General features: G+C 43.8%; 2 protein-coding genes across 4 annotated transcripts in view; one reads left to right on the forward strand and one right to left on the reverse strand.

The window, feature by feature from the left end:
• LUZP1 (leucine zipper protein 1) overlaps window positions 1–13,507 on the forward strand; it is a 79,494-nt gene that overhangs the window by 48,001 nt on the left and 17,986 nt on the right. The window lies entirely within an intron of this gene.
• The window catches only part of KDM1A (lysine demethylase 1A), a 57,622-nt gene continuing 46,163 nt past the window's right edge, over window positions 2,049–13,507 (reverse strand). For all 3 annotated transcript variants that reach the window (XM_054802414.1, XM_054802415.1, XM_054802413.1), the window contains 2 exons: window positions 11,230–11,376; window positions 2,049–10,081 (listed from right to left, as the gene is read on the reverse strand). In XM_054802414.1, the coding sequence (XP_054658389.1) occupies window positions 9,896–10,081; window positions 11,230–11,376 (333 nt within the window). In that variant the 3' untranslated portion in view covers window positions 2,049–9,895. The remainder of the gene's footprint in view (window positions 10,082–11,229; window positions 11,377–13,507) is intronic.

The raw sequence follows: 13,507 nt of genomic DNA on the forward strand, positions 1-13,507 counted from the left end.
CATCTTTCATTTTACCTCTGGCATCACATCCAGAGCAGTATTTACCCAAGCTACAGAGATAGCCGACAGCTCCCCTTAACTGTGTTTCCTGACCTTACAAACTGATCTGCTTACCACAATTACCACCACTCCAAGCGGAAAAACAGTCCTAAGAACACCCACCCAGCTCTGGAGCCAGGTCCACTGATCTCTGCCTTTAGCGTGCAGCATCACTTCATGGGCACAGGGCACGTGACTTGCCTGTTACCCAGCTACTCATGTTCCCACCAACAGCCTTCCATCAGCTTCCTGGTGTGCTTATCCTTGTTAATGTTTTTAGTAACATGCTGTTTAATCCAAGGCATCTGAAACCCAGAATTAGTTCCTTGCATTTAGCATTTGCACAGATGGACATAAACAATTGTTTTGAAGTTCTCTGCATTCAACTTGAAATGGAATTCTCTGTAGCTGTCATCAGATTGTGGAAACAAAGTTTAAGGATCTGTAGACCCGTCAGTCTCCAAAGACATCCCTGTTACACACTGTCCAAGCACCCAGATGGCACGAAGTCAGGCACAGAAGCCACAGCTATTGCCCTTCAAAAACACCACCAGATAAAGTGGTTGTATGTTGTATCATTTGGTGGCCTAGACACCACAGGAAAAAGAACGTTTCCGTTCATTCTGTTTGCTGAGGATTCAAGCCAGTATCTGTTAGAGTTGAGGGGGGGAAGCAGGGTGGATGGCACCCTCCTGCTGAAGCAGTCGTGGCACAAGCAAGAATGCAGCTGGATCAAGAGGAAATAAGTGAGTAGGAGTCTGAGACTGAGGCTTTGCCATTGCAGAGCTCAGCTGGGAAAAGAATCATCTAACTTAGTCCAAGACCTCCCTGGACTCATCTGCACTAGCTCGGTTCCAAGCCTCTCAGGACTTCAAGGCCAAGATGCATCACGTGGCTCCTATTCACAGACTGTGACCCCGTCGCCTCCCCACACCACAAACACGAAGGCAAACATTTCCCTCCAGCCCCGCCCCCCCAGACAAACTGCCTCCCTAGGGCCAGTCCAATGCTTCGTCCTTACCCAGGACTCCTCTTATCTTCTTTAAAAACCACCATGGTATTGGGAGCACAAGCTGTTTCCTTCTGCACAGGAAGCCCCATCGCTGGCTGTCAGTAAGACATCGGACATTAACTCTTACTGAACCCGACTGGGGCCCAGCACTGCCCTCACTTCTCTGGAGCACTGCGGGTAATGCCTCTGCATACTTGGGGCTAATCACCCCAGTTATGGTGCCATGGAGAATAAACCAACATCCTAGCCATGACAGAACTAGACCTGGATTAGCCATAAAGTAGAAGCCATTAACTTCAAGCTCCCATCCAGGATGCTCCTGTGGTGCATCCAAAGCTGAGATTGTACAGGGTAAACAATGAAATAAAACCAAGTAGGCTGAACATGACAACCAGAGGGAGGTGAAGGCTAGGACAAGATCATCCCTTTCTGTTTCCTTCGTGAAACATCTACGCTAGCTCAGTGTTCTCAGCTAGAGTTTTTCCAGCTGCCTTCAGGCCCAGCAAGATCTTACCAGCTGCAGACCTCCCCATCCCAGGCCAGATTCCAGGACCTCCCTTCAGGAGCAGCTTGGCTATCCTGTCTCCTCAAATGGACCAGCTACCTCCAGAAATATGATGAGTTGCCAATACTTGGGAATCTTGTTTTCTTCAAAAGCTACATCATCTCAGCTGCTTCTGAAAACAGATGCAGTACTCAAACTCTTCACACTTCCAACTACAAGGAAATGCTGGGTGGATCGTACCCACCAGAACACCCTGAAGCCTAGGTAAATAACATTCTAAATCCTTATCCACTCCTTACCCACTCAAAAAAGCACGTTCCCTCCTGTGCTGACCCAAACCAAACAGCACACTGAGGCACAGCAGGAGCATACTGCATAGCGTACTGAGGAGATGGTGAGATTCCCGGCCCCTCTAGGCTAACGGGGACATATGAAAGGTCAGGTAGGGCGTCAGGGTTAACAAAGACAAACGGAGTACATTGACTACTCCAGTCACACTGAATTGTAAATTACATCCTCCATCATTGACAGCTACAGAAAGAATCGGCTTCTGTTGCTGAACAGGAATTCAGTAGTCTGATACATACATTGCTAGTTGTAGTAATATTTTTTCACGCTTACCTGAGACCACCAAGCTGAGGTATCCTCAGTGACTCAGGAAAAAGCCTTCAAATTGAGCAGTTTGACAAGCTTTACATATTTATTTAGAAGTGAAGATAAGATTTGTGAGTGAGGAGAAGCTATTAAGGACAGGAATACGTTGTCCAAACATCAGTTTTAACTCTGCCCAAGAACTTGAGATTGGAAACATTTCTGTCCTGTAACAGTGGATCATGGCTGAGACTTGAACCTCCTCATGTGTTAAGCCATGAGCACACAAGACTTAGCAAAAAAAAAAATCTGAAAAAAAAAAAAGTATGTGGGACTATGAAGAAGGGTAAGTATTGGGTATGTGGAGTACATATGTCATACAGCACCTAGGTAATTAATTTCCATTTTCAGGTGGTTGTGGTCCCTGTGTCTATTCTAAGCTTGGGTAACTTCAACCACAATTCCACATAGATGCAGCTACCCAGGGGTGGCTTGGAAGCAAAGCAAACAGCAATTTCACCATTTGCAAAATCTAGCACTGATTACCGGATGCTGAAGCAGAGGAGCAGCACCTGGTGCAGGTATGAAGAGAGAATGCTGCAGAAGCTGTGTGGAAGGATGGACACACTGAGCACCACTATCAGGGATTACAGCACACTGCCATGAGGTGCTTATAGCCAGGGACTGCACTCAGATAACTAAAAGCTAAAAACAGTGGTTATGCAAATGGATGGTCTTTGCAGAGAGACACATACCTACAACCTCTCCACAAACAAGGTAAATGCATTCAGGAGCTTCTGAAAGACACAAACCCATAGGTGGAAAAGATACTTTATCATCCAGGCTGGGTTGGCAGGTCAAGATATTTCTTCTTTTAAGCATGACGTCTAAAAAAACCAGGTAATCTATTCTCATTTAAGTGAAATAGGCTTAAAGTTACTGGGGTGCAGTGTCTAGAAGAGAGAACAGAAAAACAGTGAGCGTAAGTCCCTTCATGGAGAGGTGTAATTAACACTACATTGATGGGGACCAACAAACAATTTAATAAAACAGAGATCCAAACTTTTGGCCTCAGGAGCCAGCAGATCCCCAAGCATAGGATATATCCAAAGCAGTTTCCGTGAGAGTGGAAAGCTGTGAGCTGGGTCCGGAACATGAAAGTGGTAAATGGAAACCATCTCCAGAAAGTCCTTGAGCTGACGGTATATAACTAATAATACCTGAGGTCTGTGAGTGTGGCAGATTTGGCCACATACCAGTAAGAAAGATGTGGATGCAGGTCCTGCATTACTGGAACTCAAGGCCTAATTAACAGACTCAAAGGTCCTGAAACTATTTGGACAGAGACATAATGAGTTTCTCTAGAGAAGTGTTGCTGGAGGGAGTCTAGACAACTAGTGCAGAGCAAATGTAAAGGGTTAGGCAAGATGAACCCCACCCGAAGTAGGTATTTCAAACATTATCAATTCTTTCTGCAAAATCTTCGATGAAATGTCTTTGCATATCTTTTATTTGGCAGTGGTCTGAAGCTTGCACTTACTTGTGCAGCTGAGTCCACCTCTAAAACTTTGATATAGCATGAACATGACAAGTGATTTCTTCAGCTCAGTAGCACTTTGGGATGCTTGTGAACAAGTCATCCTGCTGCTACTTTTTTGCTTGTTATTTTATGAAGCATGTACTAAACCAGACGATATTTACATGAGAAACCACAAAAATTATTCTGAGTTCATCACTGCAAGAACAGGCACATTGATAATACCATTGTATAGCAAGGTCAGTCTAGATGCCAGCCTTCCTTACTGATTCATCAGACAAGACAAAGAAAGGTTGAACCTACAGCCAAAGTGAAAGTATGCATCTGCTTTGTGTTTCTTTGAGGCACGGTCACACTTCATGTGACCCCATGATTTCATGTGGCTCCCAGTACCACGTCACCACAGTCTTTGGTTGGCTGAAGAGGGGGAAGAACCACGTGATAGAGAATTTGGTCAGTTACTCTGCCCCGTATCTATGTGTAGATGTAAGAATGTGATGAAGCTGTACAGGGAAGTGTAGGACTGTGAAGCCTGGGCTACATTCCTGATGTGAATACTTCCATTGGATATTTTATTACATTTCTCAGCCTCTGTGATTGATGTTTTCTAGGGAACTTCTAAACATCATGTTGACTGGATGCCTATTAGCACCTGGAAGTAACAGACAGACTCCACAAACCTTGTAGGTACTTTGCTAATACAAGTCAACAGACTAGAGGAGCAGCAGGTTTTAGCAGACAAATTGGCAAAGCTGGGAAAACCTCCTAATTTTAAGACAATTTGTTCTTTGGATAAGGCACATTCCATGACTGATATGCACAAGTAATTAAAGGGATGCTTTCACTCTCCACTGACCTTCTGAAGGTGACTTCTTGTGGTGTTTTTTTGGTATTTATCCAGCTGATGCTGGTAACACCCAGAGCATAAGGTCTGGAAGCATGCCAATGGTTCTGTAATATCTGTGTGCTTTGAGAAAGAATGTCAGTGTAAGCATTTCCTGTAAATTTCAATATTCCTTCCAAATGAACAAAAAATTGCACCTTTAGAAATCAGATACATTGGAAATTGCAAAAAATCATGGGTAAAAGTAACAAACTTGAAACCAAACCAGCCCATGGCATCTAATTCTCTTTTGGTAAAGATTTTTGGGAGAAGTAACTCATGGAATTATTGCCATCTTTAAAAAGAACCTGAAGTATACAAATAAAATAAGTTTAGTCGCCTCACTTTATGGAGCCTCTTCATGGCTTAAAGACTACAAGATGAACTCGGAGCACCTTGCACTCTCAGTTGAATTTTTTTAGAAATATAGCAAGAGACTTAGATGAAAAGATTCATAATAAAAAAAGAAACTGAAGCATCCCAGTGAGGTTGTTCCTCTAGGTTTATGATCTAGTCAATTACTAAGGTAACAAAACAGGGAGAACCCATGTTTTGCAATTAATTTCCACTACAGGCAGGACCATAGCAAATAATCTCAATTCCATACAAAGACAACACAAAAACCTGGACCTAACAGTAGTTAGGATGCTAGTGGATGCTAGCACCTGACAAAAACCACAAGCTTCTGGAGAACTGAGAAATGCAAATCTTCCTGCAGATTCACCCCATCCGAAATCACAATGACTAGGGAACGCATGGATTCGCTCAGGATTCAGAACCCCATGGCAGATTACTGTGGTCCTTCATCTTCAGTACAGAAAGGGAGGTCCAACTAGGGAAGAACATTTTTCTTTCCAAAATGGGCACCAATCAGTTTTGTTGTCAGAAATGTAATTAATCTACCCATGGAGCAGAGTAAGAAGTGGCAAGTCCCTGAGAAAGTGGAAAGGTGGAAGGTATGCTACAGAGGGTGCATCCAGACTTGATCACAATTTTTTTTAACTATGTCCAGCATCTTCAAATCTGTGATAAAGGTCATCCACAAGCTGCTGAAACAGACAATGCAATCCCTACAGGGAAGTTAGGTCAAGCAAATAGCAGCCGTGGAAAAATGGTGACACCATGAGGAAGGATGCTGAGATGAAGAGGGCCTGGTGACCCATTTAGTTACAATGCCATCTCCTCCTCAGTAGGTCACAGTGGTAGGAAGACTGCACAGGCAGCACTTAAACAGGACGAGCCATTATGGGTCAGACCAAAGGTCCATCTAACAGACCCTGGCACAGGGAGCAGAGAGCAATATGCTCCTAAACACTTACACTGATAAGTCTGGACTCAGAGCTACCATCTGAAGCACAGCAGAAGGCACTCCTGGGATGACAGAAGCAGCAGGGCAAGAGCTGCTAAGTGCTGGGAAAATACCTGCTCAAGGAGTATCACACACTGGTAACTGCTGCAAAGAGTACGAGACCATCCTGCACCTGGACAGTTGTTGAAAATTTCACCATGTAGCCTGGCAGAGCTGAACCCCAACACTAAGTTGACTCATCACTATGTGCTCGGGCCACCTTTTCCAGATCTGCAAGCTCCAGCTGGCCTTGGGGTGATAGTGCTTCCCACCAAGCTCCACCCTCCATCCCAGCAATTCCACAGGATACAACCAGAACAAAGGGAGCAGTCTTTCACCTTCACCCAACCACTGCTCCCCTCTGCTTAGGGTACAACCAGTGCTACTGACCACAAGGAACCAGGCCATGCAGGACAGGAGCTGCAGCACAGCAGCTCTGAGGTGCCCAGCAACTAGCTGCACAGCCATATCTGTGTCTTTGCTGAGCCTCAAACCCCTAAGAGCTGAAAGTACTCTGAAGTGTTCACTCTCTAATACCTACTAGGGCTTGTTAGCACAGACTGGCTGAGGAATAGGTCCAGAGTCCCCAGGGCAGGGTGCAGCATATCACAGATCATGGTCTTTATCTTCCAGTGAAGACTGAAAGCAACAAACCAGCTACATCAAGTCACAGGGCCTCCTTGTCTCCTCCTGGCATTCCCATTCCTTTGCTCATGCCCATCACCACCATCAGCTAACACCTGCCATCTCCTTGCACACTTTCAAAAAGGGTGGGAACATCCAGGGCTTCATCTCCACCTTCTTATTTCAGTGGTCACCATAGTTTACAGATGTCTTTTTGAAAAGGGAAAACAGGACAGTCTGGTGAAAGATTAGCCCCGCTCAGTCAAACCAACGGCAATGTGCAAAAGGAAGTTTGTCTACATTTTAATGTCTTTGACAAATTACTGTGTGGTTTGACAGAATTAGCCTGCTGAATAATCTACTAAGTCTCAATCAGAACAAACAAAGCAGCTGAAAATAACATTAATAGGCTGATGCAGAAGTGGCTTGATATTTTTCTGGAAAAGACACCATTTGGCTACATTAAGTTGAGGACTATTTTATTTTCCGGTGGGCCAGAAGTGCTTTTCTGAGTTTTTGACACTTTGCTAGAGAAAGTGGGATGACAGTCTTCATGGTGAGAGACAGCACTGTCACTAAGCCCAATAGCAAACCACCCCACAGAGGCTGGAAGCCTGGTTACAGAACATAGCACCCCAATTTCTCAGATCCTTTTCCCATCTTCAGTCAGACTAACCAGGAGACTAGATCAGCTGTTGGTGGATTTTAAAGGCCTGTAACACCTCTCATCCTGGAACAGGTTTTCTCTGGGTAGCGGTGCTGATAGGCTTTTAAGTGAACATAAGGCAGAGAGTCTTCAGTCTCAAATTACTCTCTACTCTCAGTCACCCCCTGGACATCCCTCCCCCATGCCTTGCTGGACTTCCAACCTCTGCCCCACTTCAGTGGCAGTTTTCTGACCAACCATCATAAAGTCTGTCTTGTCTCCTAGAAGGGAAAGCAAGGATGAGTAGTGTTGCTGAGGAGCCCTTTCAATAAAGGGTTCAAGTAGCAATAACATTTGCAAAGTCAGAGATATGGAGAAGGTAGTGCTGATTTAGACAGAGGTTCAGGATAGAGGGTCCCCCATGGCACCAAATCCAGCCACTTCAAGTGGGCTTAGTCCTTGACACCTCAAGTCTGTGCCCCCTCACAGACTATTACCCCTGCCACATCAGAGCCATCGTGTCCCCCCCGCCTTTCTCATAGCTTGTCAGAAAGACTGCCTATGGAGATACTCCCTCACAGACTTCAACATCAAATGAGAAAGCAACCAGAACATAACAGACACAGTCAGAAAGAAGAATTATCTCCAGCTACTAAGAAGGCGACACAAGAACAGTAATGATGATAGAAGAGGGAGAGTCTGTGGCCAAAGACAATGCAGCTATAAACAAGTAGCCCTGAGGAGAAGGACTTTGGGGTATTGATTGACGAAAAGCTCAACATGATCCGGCAATGTGCACTTGCAGCCCAGAAAGCCAACCATATCTGGGCTGCATTAAGTGTGACCAGCAGGTCAAGGGAGATGATTCTGCCCCTCTACTCCACTCTGGTGAGACCCCTCTGCAGTACTGCCTCCAGCTCTGGGGGCCCCAGTACAGGCAAGACATTGAGCTGTTGGAGCAAGTCCAGAGGAGGCCACGAAGATGATCAGAGGGCTGGAGCACCTATGGACTATGAGGACAGGCTGAGAGAGCTGGGGTTGTTCAGTCTGGAGAAGGCTCTGGGGAGACCTAATTGCAGCCTTCCAGTACCTAAAGAGGCTACAGGAAAGCTGGAGAGGGACTGTAGTGACGGCACAAGGGGTAATGGCTTTAAACTAGAAGAGGGTAGATTTAGATTACATATTAGGAAGACATTCTTCCCTGTGAGGGTGGTGAGGCCCTGGCACAGGTTGCCCAGAGAGATTGTGGATGCCCCTGGATCCCTGGCAGTGTTCAAGGCCAGGTTGGATGGGGCTTTGGGCAACCTGGGCTAGTGGAGGGTGTCCCTGCCTGCAGTGGGGGGGTTGGAACCAGATGATCTTTGAGGTCCCTTCCAACTCAAACCATTCTATGATTTTATGAAGTAAGGGCTGCAGTTGTGTTTGTGTGTGTATTTTCTTCAGGAAGAAGTGTGGGCAATGTATTTGTAGAGGGATGAGCATGGAACAAGAGGAGGTACTGGTCCTCTAGCAGAGCAGAAGGTGCAAGGACAGCAGGAAGTTGGGACAGACTGCACATGTACAGACATGGGGTCAGAGAGAGTGAGAACAGAAAAAATGAAAAGTAGAAAAAACAGTATGAACAGAGACCATGGTTAGATGAGACAGAAAAACTGTAGAAAGGAGGAGGATGAGAAAAGTTGGAAGAAATAAGAAAAGTCTAATATTAAATGAGGAAAGGAGGAGAGGTAAAAAGGACTTAAATGTTTAAATAAGACTGCTCTGTGCAATGAAAGAAAGGCTCTATGCACTGCATTAATGAGAAGAAAAATATTTGGAAAAGCAGCCAAATCAAAGTGATTTTCAGAAGCATAACAATTACAGCTGCAACATCATCTCATCACCCTAGCAGAAATGAAATCCACAGGTAGACAGAGTGCCTATCTGCAGCGTGCAGAAGTCAAGAGATTAGATCCTTCAGCTAACTTACTGTCTAGGGAACTCTGTTTCTATATAAACAAATACAAGTAATTTTTCTAGTTTTTAACTTACAAATATCCAATTCTGATGATTCCTTTTGTCTAAAGTATTTAATTAAAAAGTATGCTTAGCACATTCTTAGTAATACCAGCTTTCTTTCTAAAACAGGATGCATAGGATGCAGCAGCCAATGGGCCATGTTGGACAGGTGTGGTTTGCTGTTACTGGTAGGGAAACAGTTGCACCAAATTCTCAAATGGCAGATAAGAATAGAATTGGTCAAAAATAATATTCTTCAAAACAAAACAATTAAAAAACCAACAAAGTTTAAATAAATTCTACACTAAGCTACTATTCGTAGCAACCAGCTTCTAGAAGGCCTTGTGCAATTACCAAATTATAAATACATATATACGTAGAAAAAAAAAACCCAAACAAAACCAACAAAAATCTCCAGCTATAAGCTTGGCTTTCAGTAAGTATCTGCAGAGTCAAAAAAGTCCCCAACCAGCTTGTTAGTAAAGGATTCTGTGTACACTGACACTTCAAATAGCTGTAAGAGATTTTGTAAAAGGATGTCAAGCCACAGGTTAGGTAAGTTTTTGTAAGGCCATTCTAATGGAAGTAGTATACAGTAACTCATGGCTGAGTCCTTTCAGCAGATACTGTTAGAGACTACATCATTATCTTCATCCCAGAGTCCACAACAGCAGCACTGTGGTCTTGTCACTCCTGATACCTTCTACTTTTCTTACATGCTGGTAGCTTGTTGTGGGGGAACCCCAGGTGTCGGCTGGCGAGGCAAAGTATACATGGCTCCAAGAAATTGGTCTGCAATGCGACCAGCTTCTCTCAGTCCACTCAGTAAAGCACCATGAACAGTTGCAGGGTAGTTGCGAATTGTATGCTCTCCCGCAAAAAACAGGCGAGGAATAGGCTGAGGGGAACAGAGAACACTGTTAAGGCTTGTTCATGTTCTTTCAGATTCTGCAGCAAACAGATACTTTAAGAATGTTAAAAGTCCTCATCACACCACAGTCTCCATCAACATGAAAGTGGTGCATATAAAATAGTCTATATTAAAAATATTTTAAACTGTCCTACAAATTACCAAGAAAATCTTTATATACAACTTTCATTTCACAGGAGGGTTTCATGTTTGTAATGACTGTAATATGACAGAATATTTTCCAATTATTTGCCAATACCTTTGCTTTGATACAAAGATAATAAAGCTTTACTTGAAAAACAGTAATTTCAGAAACAGATAAGCAGGGGAGACTAACGTCCCCAACTGTACACCAAAAAAGCCTTTGAATGTTGTATCTACAACTCTACAGCCAAACTATTAAAACATGTTTAAGAATAATGGTTTCTGATCCTGGGACTTAAATCTAGCAGAGTAAGCAAACAAAAACTTCAGCAATTTACTTAAATTAGCAGTTTGTCTTTAAATTGAGACCTAAAACAACTATTGACAGTGTCATAAAAAGTAGGAGAAAAACAGACTTTCATGTATCATACTCTGCAGAGAATCATTTTATCCATAGCTATATGTTTATCAATGACTGGTATCACTAGAAAAAGAACCTAAGTAAAACCAAAACCATACATCCTTCTCTGCTAGTGCTTTCAGAATGCCTACTGCTTTCAGAACTTCATCATCTCAAAATGAACAGAGGATGACATGGTTTCATCGTATTTACTCCCAATTTGGGAGAGACTTTTGATTCCTGTTCCTCTCAATCTGGCCTTCATCCTCTTTCAAATCGCTACAACTCTCTTAAATATGGTGATGGAAAACATAAATATGGAATATGAAACACAATAAAGGTGTACTATAATGCTCTGTTCAGATATTACCAAATTGACTTTCTGAATAAAACCACTCTTTTTCTAGTAAACAAATGACACCAAACCTGGGAAGGCAGAATTCATGGATGGAAAACTGAATTATTTTACACGTTCTAATCATTCATCAGAAGATGCAAGTTATCTAAACTTGTGTTTAGAGATGCATGCAAATTACTTACAAAAATCATCCTGTTTTGAGGTTCTTCTAAAAAGAATTGAGACATCTCTCACCTGAGGAGCACCTGGAATGGCAGGCCCTGGAGTAATTGGCTGAGCCATCAAATCATAGTCATTTCCAGAAGATCCAGCTGCTACATAGGAGTACGATCCCCGGGCCCATGGGTCAGCACGCCAGCGGGACACCACAGTCTCTTTAGGCTGAGACAAGACAGAAACTTCAATTGTTGACACACTGCAAGTTCTATAGATAGTGCAAAATACAAAAGATGCAAATAGCAAGAATAAAAGACACAAAGTCCTTAGGCTAACGTTAATGGTGGAACTCCTCAAGTTTATATTCCATGATAAAACATACTAAGGTAAATAACTTGTCTTTAGTTACAATACCTTAATTCTTTTCAATATATTACCAGAACCTACCGCACATAGCTTCTGCACTGGAACTCAGACAGCAGTCAGCTGTACATGCAAACATTTGTTCCATTTCTTCTGTTATCAACATAACGACAACGCACACTTTCTACTCCTTTACTTTCTTTCAGCCACAGTTCATCTGACTATCTCTTCTGATTTGACTACGATATAGGCCTATATCATAGGTCTGTATACTCATCAGGGAAAATGACTGCCTGAAGGGCACCTGCACAAACACCTATATTCCTCCAATCCATCTGGTTTGTCAATGTAATGGTCATGATAAAAGATATTCCACAGAAAGGTGCAACAGTGAGAGCATCACCAGGACTCAAACAAGTATCGCTCTAAGGCATAATAGCAGTCAAGAGAAAATGGGACATCTTCATAACCTTGCAGACTTAGCACTGAAAAGTGATGGGTGTGAATCTTAAAATAGCCTGGACTCTGTCCAAACGCATAACTGAGTTTTAACAGGAATCATATCCTGTAAAAATGCAGACTTCAGGACAGGAACCTCATCTCCTCTCCTTGAGCATGAAGATATTTCATGGAATTGTTTCTATTTGAACAGACCTTCCAACAAAGGCAGAGAAAGAGGCTTTATCTAGAGAGGGCATTATCCAGAAACCAGTCCAGTAGGCACTGTACCACATCATGGCAAGGGAAGTCTCCTGAACCCAACACCAACAGATCTGAGATGATCTCTCTGAGGCTGGCCTCAACTGGACTATATCTGGTACCTTCTTGCTGAGTCTGTGGAAAGACCAGGGAGGACTGGGGCCATGTTCCAAGGTCTAAGACACCACTGGGGGTTGGAGACCACATTTCCCAATATGGTCTGATGACTTGAGAAAAATTCTCACCACATTATTGAGCACTTATCCAAAAGGTAAGAAACTGATTGATGAGTCAGCCCTCATGTATTGACTGCTTCTTGAGAAAAAAGTAACATCACATTTCCCTCTTTGTTGGATGGAGACCACTGTCATAGCACTTTATGTTATCACATAGAATCATAGAATCATTTAGGTTGGAAAAGACCTTTAAGTCCAACCGTTAACCCAGCACTGCCAAGTCCACCACTAAACCATGTCCCTACATGCCACATCTACACGTCTTCTTTTAGATACCTCCAGGGATGGTGACTCAACCACTTCCCTGGACAGCCTGTTCCAGTGATTGACAACCCTTTCAGTGAAGAAATTTTTCCTAATCTCCAATCTAAACCTCCCCTGGCACAACTTGAGGCCATTTCCTCTCATCCTATCACTTGTTACTTGGGAAAAGAGACCAACACCCACCTGGCTACAACCTCCTTTCAGGTAGTTGTAGAGAGTGATGAGGTCTCCCCTCAGCCTCCTTTTCTCCAGACTAAAAAAGCCCAGTTCCCTCAGCTGCTCCTCATCAGACTTGCTCTCTAGACCCTTCACCAGCTTCACTGCCCTTCTTTGGACACGCTCCAGCACCTCAATGTCCTTCTTGTAGTGAGGGGCCCAAAACTGAAACCAGTACTCAAGGTGCGGCCTCACCAGTGGCCACCCAACTTGGTGTCATCTGCAAACTTACTGAGGGTGCACTCGATCCCCTCGTCCAGATCATTGATAAAGAGATTAAAGACAACTGGACCCAGTACTGAGCCCTGGGGAACACCACTTGTGACCGGCCACCAACCAGATGTTAACTCCATTCACCACAATTCTTTGGGCCCGGCCACCCTGCCAGTTTTTTACCCAGCAAAGCGTATGCCCATCCAGGCCGTAAGCATCCAGTTTCTCCAGGAGAATGCTGTGGGCAATGGCATCAAAAGCTTTGCTCAAGTCCAGGTAGACAACATCCACAGCTTTTCCCTCATCCGTTAAGTGGGTCACCTTGTCACAGAAGGAGATCAGGTTAGTGAAGTGGGACCTGCCTT

The sequence above is a fragment of the Grus americana genome, chromosome 23, assembly GCF_028858705.1.
Source record: "Grus americana isolate bGruAme1 chromosome 23, bGruAme1.mat, whole genome shotgun sequence".
NCBI classification, from domain to species: Eukaryota; Metazoa; Chordata; class Aves; order Gruiformes; family Gruidae; genus Grus; species Grus americana.